Source organism: Panthera pardus, unplaced genomic scaffold (genome assembly GCF_024362965.1).
Source record: "Panthera pardus isolate Hobbes unplaced genomic scaffold, ASM2436296v1 HiC_scaffold_8, whole genome shotgun sequence".
In the NCBI taxonomy this organism is placed as follows: Eukaryota; Metazoa; Chordata; class Mammalia; order Carnivora; family Felidae; genus Panthera; species Panthera pardus.
In genome coordinates, this window is record NW_026527013.1 from 55,058,150 (window position 1) to 55,075,672 (window position 17,523).

General features: G+C 45.1%; 1 protein-coding gene and 1 long non-coding RNA gene across 2 annotated transcripts; both read left to right on the forward strand.

Annotated features, from left to right (window-relative positions):
* Nucleotides 1–4,122: 4,122 nt before the first annotated feature.
* MRPS25 (mitochondrial ribosomal protein S25) lies at nt 4,123–17,523 on the forward strand. Its single transcript, XM_019433572.1, has 4 exons — nt 4,123–4,387; nt 9,981–10,087; nt 16,390–16,477; nt 17,144–17,523. The coding sequence occupies exons 1-4, from the start codon at nt 4,254–4,256 to the stop codon at nt 17,334–17,336; spliced, it is 522 nt and encodes a 173-aa protein (XP_019289117.1). The 5' UTR covers nt 4,123–4,253; the 3' UTR covers nt 17,337–17,523.
* Nucleotides 13,138–16,200, forward strand: LOC128775491 (uncharacterized). The gene is made up of 2 exons (XR_008420174.1): nt 13,138–13,884; nt 14,140–16,200. It is a non-coding gene; the product is annotated as an uncharacterized LOC128775491 (long non-coding RNA).

Genomic DNA, 17,523 nt, shown 5'->3' on the forward strand with positions numbered 1-17,523 from the left:
GTGGTTGGGTGTATGTGTGTGTATGTCCACATGTGTTGCAAGTAAGAATTACCAGGTAAGATCTCTGCCCTCACCCCTTTCTAGATGACCATCTGAGTATCAAAAGATACTGGACAGAAGGTCACTGGGCTCTAAATGGGATAAATGTGGGTTCCACTTCTGTCCTTAACCCTGGTTATTCCTGCAATGTTGATTAAATGAGCTGTTTCACGCAAGAATAGTGCCAGACCCTTTACAATCCATCAACCTCATTTCATGCTAGAAGAAACTGAGGCTCAGAGAGGTTGAGGAGCTTAATGGTTGCCTTTCGTGCCATGCAGTTTGCTACCTTTTCACATACCCCAGCAGCAGGCCTGTGAGGTAGTTCCTCAGATATTCATCTGGCAGAGGAACAGATGAATTAAGAGAGGTTAGCCTGGCAGGGGACCACACAGCCAGTCAGTGGTAGAATGAGGATTTAAAGCTTGGGCTGCCTGACTCACTTTGCCCTAAGTAGCAAGAACGGTTCCATCTGGGTCAGGCACAGTGGGAGTGCCCAAGCACTGTGGCCTATGTATATGGACACTCCCGTTTCTAATGTGGGATGGGATACTGCATCCTTGGGGAGTGCCTTCTGTGGACTTTAAGGTCAAAAGCTCTTCTGCCTAAAACTCTTCAGTTTAGCACGGTTTTTTAAATACTTCAGGAAGGGGAAAACAATACCTTCAGAAAGACTTCTGGTTTCAGCTCAGGCATACAAGGATTTTGAAAGTTGTCACTCCTGTCCTTACCACAAGAGAAAGCTGGACAAACTGAAAATCAACGACTCTTTGGACCCACCAGAGAACCGAGTGTGGGGTAAACTGCTGCTTCAAAACCTGGAGAGTCGTAGCAGACACCTGCTCACCTGGAGCAGAAGCCACTGGAACCTGGTAGGAACATTGGTGGAATGTGGGAGGCTGAGCACAGACTAGCATGGGAGTGAGGAACTCCTAGGGGCCACAGCTGAAGGGACACCACACACCTTTATGGTTTTATCTCCGGGAATGCCACCTGTGGCATTAATTGCTGAGAAAGATCCCCTGGTGGCTCTGATGGGAAGGGGATGAGTAATCTTTGTAAAATAAACTCTGAGCATTCCCCAGGGGAAAATACTGTACCAGAGTCTGATCCTACTCTGGGAAGGGCAGGTTTCTCCCACTCCCACACCCTCTGGCCTTTCCATCTCATCTAAGTAGGGGGAGGGTAAAAGAAAACTTGTTTATACATTCTGCTACTCACACATGCTAAATGTGTGTTTTTCCCCACACTGACCAGTTCTTGACACCGGCTGGATGTCCTACAAATTCAATTTTGTTCTGACATAATTCATCTGGAGTTAGCTAAGGGCTTAGCCCCACAAGACTGCACACCCCCCCACCCCCCACTTTAGATGCCAATCACAAGTGTAAGCATCTGGTGCTTCTGACCGATGGCCTATAAGTTAGGGTTCCCACAAGCCTCTCGTTGAGTCTGATAATTTGCTATAACGGCTCACTGGATTATTGGCTAATTATAAGAGAATACAATTTAGGAACAACCAGAGAGAAGAGATGCATAGGGCAAGATATGGAATAAGGGGCAGAGAGCTTCCATGACCTCTGTAGGCACACCACTCTCCCTGCACCATCACTGATGCGTTCACCCTCCCAGAAGCTCTCCCAACTCCTTTGGTTAGGGTATGTTTTAATGGAGGCTTCATTACATAGGCATGATTGATTAAAGTTATTGTCATTAGTAATTAACTCAACCTCCAGCCCCTCTCCCAGAGGTTAGAGGTTAGGGGTCTGGGGCTGAAAGTTCCAACTAATTATCTGTGGCAACCAGCCCTCTATCCTTAGGGGCTTTCCAAAAGCTTGTCATCTGCATAAACTGGTACAGTTAAAAGGAGCTTGTTACGATAACAAAAGATGCTCCTTTCACCTTTATCTCTCCAGAGCTATTTCAGGAACAGGGACAAAACCCAGATACGACAAAAGATGCACCTATATTATCATTAAGGAAATTACAAGAGTTTCAGGAACTCTGGCCAGGAGTCAGGAACAAAGACCAAGTTTATATATTTCTTATTGTATTATTACATCACAGAGTGGGATTAAGAAACACTTATGAAGGTCACAGCCCGAGGACACAGGCCCACTAAAATGCTGAGATTTCATCAAATGACTAATAGAATGCTTCCCTTCTCTCACACCTTACCAACAGGGCTCCAGTGTAACTGTGGACTACAGCTGGAAGAGCTTCAAGACACACACTCTGAGGAGTAACACCTAGGGAATAGCTAAGTCAAGAGGTGGGACAAAAAGACACTAAAGGGTTTTCAAGCCTCTGGACCTACAGGAAACATTAAACACAACTAGCTAGATTAACATAAACCCTCATTCCAGAGGCTCATTTACCTCAGTTCCTACTAGCCAATACAGCCAATGTCATCTGGCCTTCAACAAAAAATTAGAAGCATGCTAAAGGGTAAGGAAAAAAACACAGTTTGATGAGACACAGCAAGCATCAGAACCAGACAGACTTCTGTGACACAGGTGTTGGAGTTATCAGACAGGAAACTTAAAATAACTTATTAATATGTTAAGTCTAATGGTAAAAATACATAGTATGCAAGACTATATGGGTAATGTAAGCAGAGATAAAACTCTAAGAAATAGTCAGTAGCAAATGTTAGAAATCAAAAATGCTAACAAATGAAGAATGCCTTTAATGGGCTCATCAGTGGAGTGCAAAGAATCAATGAGCTTGAAGATATGTCAGTAGAAACCACACTAACTGCAATGACAAGAGAAAAAGAAAGAATGAAAAACAAACCCAGAAAAAAATATCCAAAAACAATGTGTCAATTTCAAAAGATATAATATATGTAATTGGAACAGCAGAAGAAAAAAAAGAGTGAAGAAGACATATTTGAGGTAATGGCTGAGAACTTCCCAAAATTCATGGCAGATCCAAGAAGTTCAGAGTAGGATAAATATCAAGTAGGATAAATATAAAATATCTATATCTAGGTATCTAGGTATATTTTATTCGGCTGCATAAACCAAAGAGAAAATCTTGAAAGAAGAAGAAAAAATTATTTTAAAGAGAAAACAAAGAATTATAGCTGATTACTCCTCAGAAACATGCAAGAAGAGAGTGGAGTGAAATATTTAAAGTCTTGAAAGAAAACCCCACAAACCTAGAATTCTATATCTAGCAAAATTATCCTTCTAATGTGAAGGAGAAGTAAAAACTTTATAAGATCAGGAAGTGTACTTGAGAGATGCATCTCGGGGCACCAGGGTGGCTCATTCTGTTAGCATCAGACTCTTGATTTCAGCTCAGGTGGTGATCTCACGGTTGTGAGATTGAGCCTGGAGCTGGGCTCTGTGCTGACAGCATAGAGCCTGCTTGAGATTCTCTCCCTCCCTCCCTCTCTGCCCCTCCCCCACTCGCTGTCTGAAAATAAATAAAATTTTTTTTAATGTTTATTTATTTTTGAGACATAGAGCATGAATGGGGGAGGGTCAGAGAGAGGGAGACACAGAATCTGAAACGGGCTCCAGGCTCTGAGCTGTCAGCACAGAGCCGGACGCGGGGCTCGAATTCACAGACCGCGAGATCATGACCTGAGCCAAAGTCGGCCGCTTAACCGACTGAGCCACCCAGGCGCCCCTGAAAATAAATAATCTTAAAAAAAAAAAAAAGAAAAGAAAAAAAAAAGAGAAAGAAAATCTGCACTTGGAACACTTCCCTTTGAAACCAGAGAAGTTGAGAGAGAAAAAAGGACTTATTTGCGGTTGAAGATCAAGGTAGCCCACTGGGCCTCTGAACTCAGCTCTCCTGATATATCACTGTTGTAATTTTGTTGTCTTAGGTTTGAGCCTATTTATTATTTATTTATTTATTTAAAAATATTTTTTAACTGAGTTTGAGCCTTCTTAAAAATATTTTTACTTGCGGGATGGGGTGGGGAAAGGCTAATATACTGAGTGTGAAAACCAAACTTTGAGCGAGGGTGTTCTTACCGAAAAGGTGCCCCGCCTCTAAGCCTAATGCCGCCAGAGGGAACTACAAGTTCCGAGCTGCTCTGCGGTGAGCGCGCAGCCTGCCGGGAGGCGTCTCCCGTGCGTCTGCGCGGGAAGTGGAAACCAGCGGTGAGGCGACGCGGTGTGAGGTCCGCCGGGCCGGCGGCGTCTGCTGCAGCGGGTCCCTTGCTGCTAGGCCAGCGGCCCGACCTCTCCGCCGCCATGCCCATGAAGGGCCGCTTCCCGATCCGCCGCACCCTGCAGTACCTGGGCCAGGGGGACGTGGTGTTCAAGGACTCAGTGAAGGTCATGACGGTGAACTACAACACGCACGGGGAGCTGGGCGAGGGCGCCAGGTCAGTCGGAACTCTTCGAGGCCGTCCTCAGGCCGCGCGGACCGTACGGTGCTCACCGTAATGACGGGCTAGTAACGCTGAGACCTGGAGCTGCTCTAAGTGCCACTTAATCCTGAGGCCGGCCTCCTGAGCTGGGTGCCATCGGCCCCATTTTACAGACGAGGAGACTGAGGAGCAGCTTGCTCCAGGTTCCACAGCGAGAAGAGGACAGCAGGGCCACGCCGTGCAAGCTGCGGTCGTGACGGAGGTGGGGGAGAGGAGGACAAGGGCCCCCTCCTCCCTCCTGCCTCCCCGGTGGAGGACTAGGCTAACCGGGGAGGCCACAACCTCCTTAACTACCTGTGCGTGGCAGGCGAGCCGTGGGGAGCGGCCGCACACGTTCTGCTCTGGATGGAGCTTGGTCCGGCGACGACAGACCCTGTTTAAGTCCCAGCTTTAACAACTGCTGGCTTGGGGCGAGTTGCTCCTTCTCACTGTCCCAAACCGGGCTGATACCTGTGCCCAGGGTCGCTGTGGGGATGCACTGAAAGAAGTAATAGCTGCTAGCACTTCCTGAGCCCTTCTTATGCATGCACATGCAGCATATAAGAAGGATGTTTGTCATGCATTATTTGAATGTTTGTCATGCATTATCTTATCTGATGTTTACGGAAGCCCCATGGTTATCACCATTTTAGGGATGAAGAAACGCCACAGAGATGTTAGTAAGTCGGTTGTTCAAGGTACCAGGCTGGCTGTGCACATGCTTCTCATATGCAGGACTCATCACCCTTGTAACTGATTATGTCAGCTGTGTAGCCTCAGGCTCCATACCCCGACCCCCACCATAGACTCCTTAAGGTGGTTTTTTAATCCTGGAGCAGAGTAGGAACTCCTTAAACGGAAGTTTACAAATGGAGGGTTTGAAGTGAACCTCGAGGCAGTATTGGTGCTTTGGGCTTTTCAGGTATTAAGTATAAAAGTACTGATTGTCTGCTGAATGCTTGGCTCTGAGCTGGGAGTTCAACAGTGCCTAAGAAAAAAGTTCTGTCCTCCAGAAGCTTTGGGACTGGCTATATGGGGTGGATCAAAATGGGACAGGGGGGGAGTGCTCCCAGTATGGAATGGTCTCCCATGGTGAGGTGCCTTTGCTGCACAGCTGTTTGGGACAGCCAGAGGCTACCTCCTAGCTGTTTGCTGTCCATAGGTGAAGCGAATAACTTGGACTTGCTTGCATGGGATCAGCTGTGCTGAGGGCTTCTGGAATGGGTATCCAGATACTTCTTTATAACCCACTGTGCATCCCATCCAATGTATCCATGCTGGCAGTCAGGGCAGAGGCCAGGCAGTACCAGTAAGGAGGGAGGCAGTCTGGATGGGCCCACTAGAACTGGGAACTATGCCCCGTCACAAGTGACCATTTACTACTTGGCTACAGCTTAACTTTGTGGGCCCCGTGGAGAATTTCTGACTTGTCAAGAATCCAGAAATTCAGATTTTTGTATGAATCTGGTTTTTAAATCATCAGCCAATAAAAAATAGGCCTGTAGGCCTTATACTTGCATGTTCAAGTAGTTTAATACCCTCTAGGTCAACAGAAACCAAACAGCCATTCTGTGCCTCATTATTCCTCATGGCAAAGGCTTGCCTGTCTCACCTGTGTGTGCCCTTGGGGGGATTTTGTGCCCTTGGGTTTGAGTCTACTTGACTTGGCTCTTTCTCGCACCACAGGCCTTTGAGTGTTCATGTACCCGTAGCATTTCGCTGCTCCTCCCTGGATCACCTCCATTCCAAGTGCCACAGTGTACACACAGCCCTGGGAGAGCCATAGTTTTGGGTGTCTGCTGGGTGCTTGGGGAGCTGCCTTAGTGTCTGAGGGCTAAATCCCTGCTCACCTCTGCCAGATGTTCTTGCCATTCAGATGCAGTAAAAAAAAAAGTAACAGCTGATAGCACTTATTGAGTTTTCTTTCCAGGCTGAGCCTCAGGATCTAGGTGAATTTGGTGATTTGATAGTGACAGAAGAGTGTGGCTGAAGTCCAGCTGCTCGTAGTCCTAGTTCTTTGACCCCTGGCTGTGTGACCTAGGGCAATTTACTCGACTTTTCTGACCTGATTTCCTTAGTTATAAAACCCTACCTTGTGGGGTCGTTGTGAGGATTCAAGTGTATTAAATTGCCTAACAGGTGAGTGCCTGGGTGGCTCAGTCTGTAGGGCATCTGACACTTGATCTTACAGTTGTGAGTTAGAGCCCCACATTTGGGTGTGGAGCCTACTTAAAAAAAAAAAAAAAAAAAAAAAAAGTAAAATAAATAAAATACCCAGCAAAGTGTCTGACATATACAGCAGGTGCTCAACTAAAGGTTTCCTACCATTGTCAACTTTCTTCCCAGGCTTCAAGAACCATTTAAACATTCCTGTCGAGATTTTGTCCCAGCAGTTCTAGGTGTCAGCAATTCCTGTATGAGTATGTCCTGGTTTCTTGGTATGATGTTGGGATCCTCTGCTGTGGGGTGGGAATTGAGCAGAGGCATCATAAGCCTAGGAAGGTAAATTTAGCTTTGTCATGATCTGCAAGGCTTACAGTAGGACCTTATCTCTCTTGCCTCCCCTAGAGTCAGCAACTTTTTAGTTTTTTGTTTTTTTTTTTTTAATTTTTTTTTTAACATTTATTTATTTTTGAGACAGAGAGAGACAGAGCATGAACGGGGGAGGGGCAGAGAGAGAGGGAGACACAGAATCCGAAGCAGGCTCCAGGCTCTGAGCTGTCAGCCCAGAGCCTGACGCAGGGCTCGAACTCACAGACCGTGAGATCGTGACCTGAGCTGAAGTCGGACGCTCAACCGACTGAGCCACCCAGGCGCCCCAGCAACTTTTTAGTTTTAACCATTTAATTAGTTTCCCCTTCATAGTTGAACACCATACTTAGAAAGCTAGTTCTTACTTTTCTAGCTTTAGGCATTATCTACTGACTTGGCACTATGGAAGATGAGGATTTAGCTCTCTTTCCCCAACATTGGCATTCCCCAACCGAACCCAACACATTACTCAGCTCTTTATCCTCCCAGTGTAGTCATTTCAGAATTTTGGATAGAATAGTATTCATTGTTTAAATTAATGTGACTTTGTGAACACTCCACACAGTTGAACCAGAGTACTATGGTTATTTTTCCTTTTTGTTTTTGCAAAGCTTTTTGTTTTCCCTGGAGTTAATAATTGTCCTTGCTTTTGTTTTAATTGTAGACTGCTCTGGTTATGGAAGTCTCCCCAGGTAAATGGTCACATAGTCACCTTCTGTTGATTTTGTCAATTCCATCTTCTTAAAAATAAATTACAAGCTCTACTATGGACTGGTTGTCCTGCATTGTCATCGTCTTGTTGTAAATATTGAGGCACACAGCCATACGTTGCCCTGGTTCAGACAGCTGAGAAGTGGTAAAGCTGGGAAACTGTTTCTTTCCCGTGTACTACTTGTACCTGTCTGTCATCTGATGTATGGGGCAGGGTGGCAGCAGGAAGCAGAGGGCACATTTATTTTATTATTTTTTTAATATATAAAGTTGATTTATTTATTTTGAGAGAGAGAGAGAGAGAGTGCAAATGGGGGAGGGGCAGAGAGAGAGGGAGAGAGAGAGAATCCCAGGCAGGCTCCACACTATCAGTGCACAGCGCAATATGGGACTCAAACCCACAACCGTGAGATCATGACCTGAGTCGAAATCAAGAGTCAAATGCTTAATGGACTGAGCCACCCAGGCGTCCCAGCGGGCACATTTAAATTAGGATCATTTGGGGAGCCTTTAATTAAGGAACTGTTTACAGAGGTATGGGCAAGGATGGGGAAAAGAAACCACAAGGAACAGTGCAGGACCCCAGGTCTAGGTTGGCAGAAGTGCGAGGGAGAGAACTGCCTAATGAGCCTGGGACTCAGCCAGGAGACAAGTCAGGGGAAGAATACTTTGACTCTGCCCCCTACTTCCAGTTTTGCCAAAGTTCACTGTTGGCCAAACCCAACATGAAGTCAGAGGTCAAGGAAGCCCACCTCCTAGTCCAAGTAGGTTAGCCATCAAGGATGGAGAGTAGGAGGAGAGGGATTCAGACATGTAGCAGCGTCTTAATTAGTCCTCTCTCAAGGAACATTTGTTGTTTCTGTTCCTTTGCTGTAACAAATAATGTCTTTGCATTCAAGTGTGAACATAAAAAGCAGTGAAATCACTGAGTCAGGATCTAAGCTTTTAAAATTTTGCTAGTTCCAAGGTGACCTCCAAAGAGGTTAAACCAGTTCTTAAGGAGGTATTTGCTGATTTCTATAACTTCTTTTTTTAATCTGTAGCAATCTAACAGGTGTCAATCCTATTTTAATTTACAGGACTCTGGGGAAGGTATTGAGACTCTCAAGATGATAGGCTATTTGGGTTTCTGCCTATTTGTGGCCATTGTTGTTGAACTGTAAATCTTATGATGTGTAAAACTTTATCAAAGGAATTAGCTTTTTGTTTTATGTCTTACAAACATTTTTCTTTTGGCAAATGTTGATTATGTTTTTGATAAATTTTGCCATGCAAAAGTTTAAAGGTGGTCATATTTATCTGTGTTTTTTCTATTTTATTATTTTTTTTTAATGTTTATTTATTTTGAGAGAGAGCCTGTGAGTGGAGGGATGGAGAAAAACACACACACAGAATCCAAAGCAGGCTCCAGGCTCTGAGCTGTCAGTACAGAGCTCAGTGCAGGGCTTGAACCCATGAATAGCCACAGTCAGATGCTTAATCAACTGAGCCACCCAGGTGCCTCTATCTGTGTTTTAAACTTAAGTTTAAAGGTCTCTCCACTCTTAGGTTGTAAAACTATTTTCCATGTTTGCTTTTATTTATTTTTGTTTTCTTTTTTTAAAGTTTATTTTAAGAGAGCGTGTGTATGTGTATGCAAGTGGGAGAGGGGGAGAGAGAGAGGGAGAAAGAATCCCAAGCAGGCTCCACTCAGCGTGGAGCTTGAAATGGGGTTGATCCCACGACCACAAGATCACTACCTGAGTCGATACTAAGAGTTGGATGCTCGGGGCACCTGGGTGGCTCAGTCGGTTAAGTGTCCGACTTTGGCTCAGGTCATAATCTCATGGTTCTTAAGTTCAAATCCCCGTGTTGGGCTCTGTGCTAACAGCTCAAAGCCTGAAGCTGGCTTCAGACTCTGTGTCTCCCTCTCTCTCTGCCCCTGCCCCACTCACACTCTGTCTCTCTCTCTTCCTTAAAAATAAATAAACATTAAAAAATTAAAAAGAAAAAAAGACCTGGAAGCACAACTGACTGAGCCACCGAGGCGACCCAATGCTTTTATTTATTTTTACATTATGGGTTAATTTACATGAAGTGCACACCTGTAAGTATACAGTTTGATGAACTTCTACCTATGAATGAGTACACCTGTCTAACCAGCACCCACTGTTCAGAGAATATACTAATAAATTCCTGATTGCTGCTTTTCTCAGCCTTTTTGTGGGGCAGGGTCCCCTGTGAATCAGATGAAAATTCTGGACTTTCCCTCAAAATATGGAAGTGTACAGCATTTCAAGTTGACAGCTCTGTTTCACATGTTTAATTAATGTCTTTCCTTTTGCAGGAAATTTGTGTTTTTCAACATACCTCAGATCCAGTACAAAAACCCTTGGGTACAGATCATCATGTTTAAGAACATGACGCCGTCCCCCTTCCTGAGGTTTTATCTGGGTGAGTGTGGTCTCTGCTGAGGCCAGGACAGTCTTTCCTCCCGTCCTTTCCTCCTACCTTAGCATTCAGGGGAGATCTGAGGCAAGGGCTCTTGTAAACATCCCTTACTTTCTGTTACTGGCATTGGACCGTGGCACACAGTGGCCACTGAGGTTTGGATCTTCCCCCATCTCTCCAGCCTTGTCTCCTGTTGCCCCCGTGTCTCCTATCTGCCTCACACCATGCAGCAGATTCTTCCAAATTCCCTTGCCACACCCCACCTCGATGCTTTGCTCATGCTGGACCCTCTGCTGGAAATCCCCTTTCTACTTTGCTTATTGATTTATTTTTAAAATCCTTCAGAGACTCCACTTGGGCACCACTTCTTCCAGGAAGCTCTGCCTGCACCCTTACATTGGTCCTCCCCTGTCTCTCCCAGCTGCCCTCTCAGTGCTGGCCACGTCCTCTTGAGCAGTGTGTGTATGTATCTGTGTGTGTCCTCTTCTGGAGCTCACACTTTCATGATGCTCTCCTATTCGCATGAGGCACCGAGTGAATATTTGTTTGGTTATATTGGGTTCAGTGCTTTGAAATCAGACCTAGATGTTTTGATCCAGCTCAGTCATTCTGACCACGAGAGAGTAATATTCCCGTTGATTAATTTCTCAGGTGAAGGTCCAACAACTGGCTTACATGGTTACAAGAACCAACTGAGGTGCAGTTTGGGAAATGCTTCAGGAAGCAATATGATCCTGTTCTTAAATTCATTCAGCAAATATGTATGGAGTGTCCGCTGGGCCCAGGCACACACAGTGCCCGAGGTATTAGGGAGCCATAGAGACAAAGGTCTCTGCCTTTGTAGGGATGGCATCCTAGCAGGAAGAGACAGAATGGACAAGAAACTTCAGATAGTATGTCAGAGGATAAGTGCTATGAAAGAAAAACCAGAGCAAGGTCAAGGGGGTGAAGAGAATGCTGGTGCTAGAGCAGTTTTGTGTATATATTTTGTGTTTGCATTTAAAAAAATAATTTCATTGAGTTATAATTTACCCAGAGTAAAACACACAGGTTTTCTGTGTATAAATATTCTTTTGTGTCTGGCTTTTACTTATGTGTTTGAGACTCCTCAGTTACGTGTATCAGTAGTTTATTCGTTTTTAGTGCTGAGTAGGGTTCCACTGAAGGAACATACCACAGTTTACTTATCCGTTCACCTGTTGATCATCATTTGGGTTTTTGTTAGATGCCGAGACAGAGTTAGAAGTAGGTTTATTGGAGATAAAGGGAGGGGGAAGGCAGGGAAAGTCTTCAGGTGGCAGAGCAGGTTGGACATCTCTGGAAGGAAAGGGAGAAGGAAGGAGGTCTGGATGTGCCTCAGAAGGTGGCGCAGGCCTGAGCAAGTCTGGGCCAGCCCAGCAGGAAGTTCCAGCTCTGCGCTGGGCAGAACTGGCCAGGTCCTGGACACCTGTGCTGTCACAGGAGGGCCTCTGTGGCTGTTGAGGGCCGTGTCTAGTTTCTGGCTGCTAAGAGAAGGTGCGCCTCAGCACCTTCCCGCACGAGTGGATTTTGTGGACACAGGCGCCCTGTTCTCCTGGGCGTGTGCCTCAGGATGGGGTTGCTGGACGATGGGATAGGCCATGCCAGAAACTGCTGTGAACTGCTTTCTCCAACTAGTGCATTTCACCCTTCAGTCAGCAGGGCGTGGCAGTCGTGGTGGCTCTCCATCCTCACTTGCTGTCATTTGCATTAGGTTTTTTTTTTTCCCCTGTTAATTACATTGGTTTCCTGTGGTTGCTGTAACAAGTGACCACAGGCTGGGTGGCTTAACACAAATTTCTTCCATTTCTGTAGAAGTCCAACATGGACAAAAATCAAGGTGTCCGCAGAGCCTTCCTGTCTGAAGGGTTGTTTTTTGTTTTTTTTTTTTTTAATTTAAAAAAAAATTTTTTTTTTTTTTTAACATTTATTTATTTTTGAGACAGAGAGAGACAGAGCATGAATGGGGGAGGGTCAGAGAGAGAGGGAGACACAGAATCTGAAACAGGCTCCAGGCTCTGAGCTGCCAGCACAGAGCCCGATGCGGGGCTCGAACCCACGGACCGCGAGATCATGACCTGAGCCGAAGTCGGATGCTCAACCAACTGAGCCACCCAGGCACCCCGCTGTCTGGAGGTTTAAGGACAAATTCATTTATGTGGCTTTTCCAGCTCCTAGAGGCCACCCCCATTCTTTGGCTTGTGGCCCTACCCTCCCTCTTCAAGTACAGCAGCATGGCATATCTAGCCATTCTTCCACAGTCACATGCCCCTTGGAACACAGTCCAGATAGGTTCTCTGATTTTAAGAGCCGCGTGATTAACTTAGGCCGCCCACATTATCCAGAATGGTTTCATCCCCAGGTCCTCGACTCACGTTCTGAGGCACAGCCCCTTTTGTCATGTAAGGTGACCTGTTCACACATTATGGAGGAGTAGGAAAGGGATAGGTTTTGAGGCCATTCTACTTACCACATTAAATATTTTAAATTTTAGCCTTTCCAGGCTTCATTGAAATTTTAATTTACATTTCCCCATATCTTTTCGTGTGCTTATTGGCCACTCATAAGATTTCTTTGTAAAGAGTGTCTCTGAGTCTTTGTCCATTAAAAAAGATCAGGCTCTTTGCTTTCTTATTGAATTCTTTATATATTCTGGATGCAGTTGTTCCCTCAGGTATGTGTGTTGTGAGTATTGTCTCTCAGTCTTTGGCTTGCTTTTCATAATGGTGTCTTTGGAAGAGCACAAGTTTTAATTTGGATGAACTCTAGCTTGTCGGTTGTTCTTTTTTATGGCTAGTGCTTTTTGTGTCCTGTCCCAAAAATCTCTGTCTATTGTAAGGTCACAAAGGTTTTCTCTTATATTTCTGTTCAAAGTTTTATAGTTGTAGATTGCATATTTGTTTCTCTGATATATAATCTGAGTTATTTGTGTATTAAGTGGAATAGGGATTGAGGTTCTTTTTTTTTGACATTTATTTATTTTTGAGAGAAAAAGAGACAGAGCATGAGCAGGGGTAGGGGCAGAGAGAGAGAGGGAGGGAGACACAGAATCCAAAGCAGGCTCCAGGCTCGGAGCTGTCAGCACCGAGCCCAATACGGGGCTTGAACTCACGAACCGTGAGATCATGACCTGAGCTGAAGTCAGACGCTTAACCGACTGAGCCACCCAGGTGCCCCTGTTTTTCAGGGTTGGGATACTCAGGTGTTAGAGCATCAAGCGATGAACGACCATCCTTTGCCTTATTTAGTTTCCTTGGCATTTCTGTCAAAACACAGTCAACCGTAGATGGATAAACAAAACTTGGTATATCCATTCAGTGGAATATTACTCAGCCACAAAGAGGTACAAAGTACTGACAGATGCTACAACACAGGCAAAGCTTGAAAACATAAGCCAAATGAGAGAAGGCAGACGCAAAAGGCCACAGATTATATAATTCCGTTTATATAAAATGTACGAACGAACCGGCCAGTTCATAGGGACAGAAAATGGTTGTGCAGGGCTGAGGCTGGTGTCGTGTGAATAGGAAGTGACTGCTTAATAGGTACAGGGTTTCTCTTTGGGGTGATGAGAAAAGTTCTAAAACAAGATAGTGGTGATAGTCACAGTTGTACAACATTGTGAATGGAATAAAAACCACGGAATTACAGGCTTTAAATGGTAATTTTTGTTAGGTGTATTTTACCACACACAAAAATCATTTCACCATATATTTCTGACCTCTTCATTCTTTCACTGATCATATGTCTGTTCTTAGTCTCATACCACACTGTCTTGGTTTGTAGCTTTCTAGGAAGTCTTTTATTTTTTTATTTTTATTTATCTTTAATTTTTTTTTTTTTAATGTTTATTTATTTTTGAGAGAGAGAGACAGAGTGTGAGCAGGGGAGGGGCAGAGAGAGAGGGAGACACAGAATCGGAAGCAGGCTCCAGGCTCCGAGCTGTCAGCGCGGAGCCCGACGCGGGGCTCGAACTCACAGACTGTGAGGTCATGACCTGAGCTGAAGTCGGATGCTTAACCGACTGAGCCACCCAGGCGCCCCTCTAGTAAGTCTTTTAATATCAGGTAGTTAAAAAAAATTTTTTTAACGTTTTTATTTGTTTTTAAGAGAGAGAAAACGAGCAGGGGAGGGGCAGGGGCAGAGAGGGAGACACAGAATCTGAAGCAGGCTCCAGGCTCTGAGCTGTCAACACAGAGCCCATTGTGGGGCTTGAACTTATGAACTGTGAGATCATGACCTGAGCCAAAGTCAGACACTTAACCAACTGAGCCACCTAGGTGCCCCTAAGATCACGTAGTTTTAAATTCAGACTTGTTCTACCCCCCAACCCCACCAAATCACTTTATATGTACATTCTTTGCATTTATATATTAACTTTAAAATCTGCTTGTCTGTTTCTTGAAAAGAGCTTGCTGGGATTTTGATTGAAATCATATTACATACCATTTTGAGAATGGACATTTTAATAATGTTGAATACGTTTTGTGACTGTTGTGAAAAGTGTTATTTTTTAATTCATTTCCAGTTGTTTGGTTACACCTTTATAGAAGTCCAATTGATTTTTGTGTGTGGGTCTTGTGTCTTGCATCCTTGCCAGTAAATTGACCTTTTATTTCTAGTAGGTTTTATTTTCTAAATTCCTAAGTTCATCTGTAAATAACGACAGTTTTACTTCCTTTCCGATCTTTTTTCCTTTTCTTTTTCTATGTATTCACTGGCTAAAGTGGCTGTGATATTTTGCATTTTTATGAGCTGTGTAGGAAAGTTCCAGTTACTGGGGTGCCTGAGTGGCTCAGTCAGTTAAGTGTCCGACTTTGGCTCAGGTCATGATCTCATGGTTTGTGAGTTCGAGCCCCGTGTCGGGCTCTGGGGTGAATAGCTCAGAGCCTGGAGCCAGCTTCAGATTCTGTGTCTCCCTCTGTCTGCCCCTCTGCTGCTTGCACTCTATCTCTCGCATTGTCTCAAAAATAAACAAACATTAAAAAAAAAAAAAAAAGGAAAGTTCCAGTTACTCTGCATCCTCCTTGGTGCTTTTATTACCCATTTAAAAAAAATTTGAGCCACTCCAGTCTTGTCGTATGGTCCTTTTAATTTGCATTTTGTTAATAACTGATGATGAAGAGTATCTTTTCATGTGCTTATTGACCGTTGTATTTTTGTTGTCAAATGTTTTACATATTTCGTATTTTTAGTTGGATTGTTTTAAGGAGTTGTGAGAGTTCTTTATATAGTTGGGATATGAGTGCTTTATCAGATGTATACATTATGAGTATTTTGTCCTAGTCTGTGGCTTTTGGTATCTTTTGAAACGCAAGTTTTAAACTGTCATGAGTTTCAGTTTATCAGATTTTTTCTTTAATGGACCATGTTTTTGATGTCATATCTAAAAATCTTTGTGTAGGTAAGGTTATGAAGATTTTCTTTGTTCTCTTCTAAAAGTTTAATAGTGGTTTTAGTTCATACATTTAGGCCTCTGATCCATTTTCAGGTTTTTCTTTTTTTTTTTAAATGCTGTGAGGAATTATGTTGGCATTGTCATCTTTGCTGAAAATAGGAGTCTATTTCTGGACCTAGTTCTTTTCCATCAGTCTGTAGTGTGTTCTTATGCTAATACCACACTGTCTTGGTTACTGTAGCTTATAGTAAATTTGAAATTGGAACACGAACATCCTCCCATTGTCTTGTTTGTCTTGGATTTTTTTAACTTTTTTTTAGAGAGCGCAAGTCAGGGAGAGGGGCTGAGGGAGAGAAATCTTAAGCAGGCTCCATACTGAGCATGGAGCCTGATGCGGGGCTCTATCCCACGACCCTGGGATCATGACCTGAGCTGACCTGAGTTGGACCCTTAATCAACTGAACCACCCAGGCGCCTCCATTTTCTTGTTTTTCAAAATTGTTTTGGCTATTTTGGGTCCTTTGCATGAATTTGAGGCTTGATTTGTCTGTTTCTATGAAAACACCTGCTAGGATTTTGATGGAGGTTGCACTGAATCCATGGTCCAGTGTGGGGAGAATTTCCATCTTAATGATACTGAATATTCTATCCATGAACATGGAAAGTTGCTTTCCATTAAAATAGTATGCTTTTGCACATACCTCAAATTTGTTTCCTCATGTTTAAAGAAATATGGAAAAAGGGTAGCATTATGGGTTATGTAGACACACGTTTATCTTATCGTTAAAGTGCTTCTCCGCTAAAAGCAAATCCATCACCACCACTTGAGGCTGCAAAGCATGCCGCTGAGTCCTCAGTGCTTCTTGTCCTCTTTGCTTCCCATTTCCAGATTCCGGGGAGCAGGTCCTTGTGGATGTGGAGACCAAGAGCAATAAGGAGATCATGGAGCACGTCAAAAAAATCCTGGGGAAGAGCGAGTGAGTTGATGGGGCTGACCTGGAGGGGAACAGGAGTCTCAATGCAGAGCGAGGGAGGAAAGGGGCATCAGGAGGGCACACACCAACCCAAGCGCAGGCTGCAGAGTTCGCTCGGTCTGGCTTTGCTGCTCCCCATGTGTGTGCCTCTGCTGCGAGGTGGGGACAGACATCTCCCTGTCTCCTGGGCTCGACGGGAAGCTGAGGTGCCGGGGGAGCACTGGCCCTGGGCAGTTGTGGCCAGTTCTCTCCTTGGGAATCTCCATTTGGAGCTGGTGGGTATCTAACCTCAGCACGTGTTGGGATCCATCTTTTGTACACGGATGGATGGAGCAAAGGGAGGGAAGCCAAGAAAGTACGTCTTGGAGGAAGCACGTTGAGGCCTTTCACAGGCCCCTTCATCCTGACTACATGCTGAGTCAGAGCTGGGGCTGCCTCTAGGCCGCAGGAAAGCTGACCGTTGCTGTGTGGTCAGTGCTGTGTGTGGCCAGTGTGGGACTGGGAGGCCTGTGGGGGAGGACGTTAGGCTTTGGGGGTGAGGAGCAGGTCGAGAGGCACAGGAGAGCCAGGTTTCCCCGGCTGATGGTGGGATGCACTTGGCCAAGAAGTCCCACAATGCCTAGAGGCTCAGCAGCGCTCCCACACGTCGCCGTCTGTGCTGTTTGGCAGGGAAACCCTGGAGAGAGAGGAGCAGGAGAAAAAGCAGCTTTCTCACCCGGCTCACTTTGGCCCCCGAAAGTACTGCCTACGGGAGTGCATCTGCGAGGTGGAAGGGCAGGTCCCCTGCCCGGGCCTGGTGCCGTTACCAAAGGAGATGACGGGGAAGTACAGAGCGATGCTGAAAGCCAGCGCCCAGGACTAGGGCCCCAGGCCACACCCAGGGAAGCCCCTGGCTGTCCTCGAAGGGACTTTGACAGTCTCTTTGCCATGAGGGTCCCCTTCACACACCTGTGTGGAAGGACACGGGAGGGTCGGGGGAGCATCTGCCGTCGAACTGCCAGACGAAGATCTTCACTCCATCAGGTCAATAAAATGCTTCCAGATCTCCA

What these genes read in the sequence shown, in the direction of transcription:
- MRPS25 (XM_019433572.1), top strand. Translation starts at nt 4,254, where the DNA reads ATGCCCATGAAGGGCCGCTTCCCGATCCGCCGCACCCTGCAGTACCTG. An exon ending in GAGCTGGGCGAGGGCGCCAG is followed by an intron (nt 4,388 to 9,980) that starts GTCAGTCGGAAC and finishes TTCCTTTTGCAG; the next exon opens with GAAATTTGTGTTTTTCAACA. An exon ending in CTTCCTGAGGTTTTATCTGG is followed by an intron (nt 10,088 to 16,389) that starts GTGAGTGTGGTC and finishes TCCCATTTCCAG; the next exon opens with ATTCCGGGGAGCAGGTCCTT.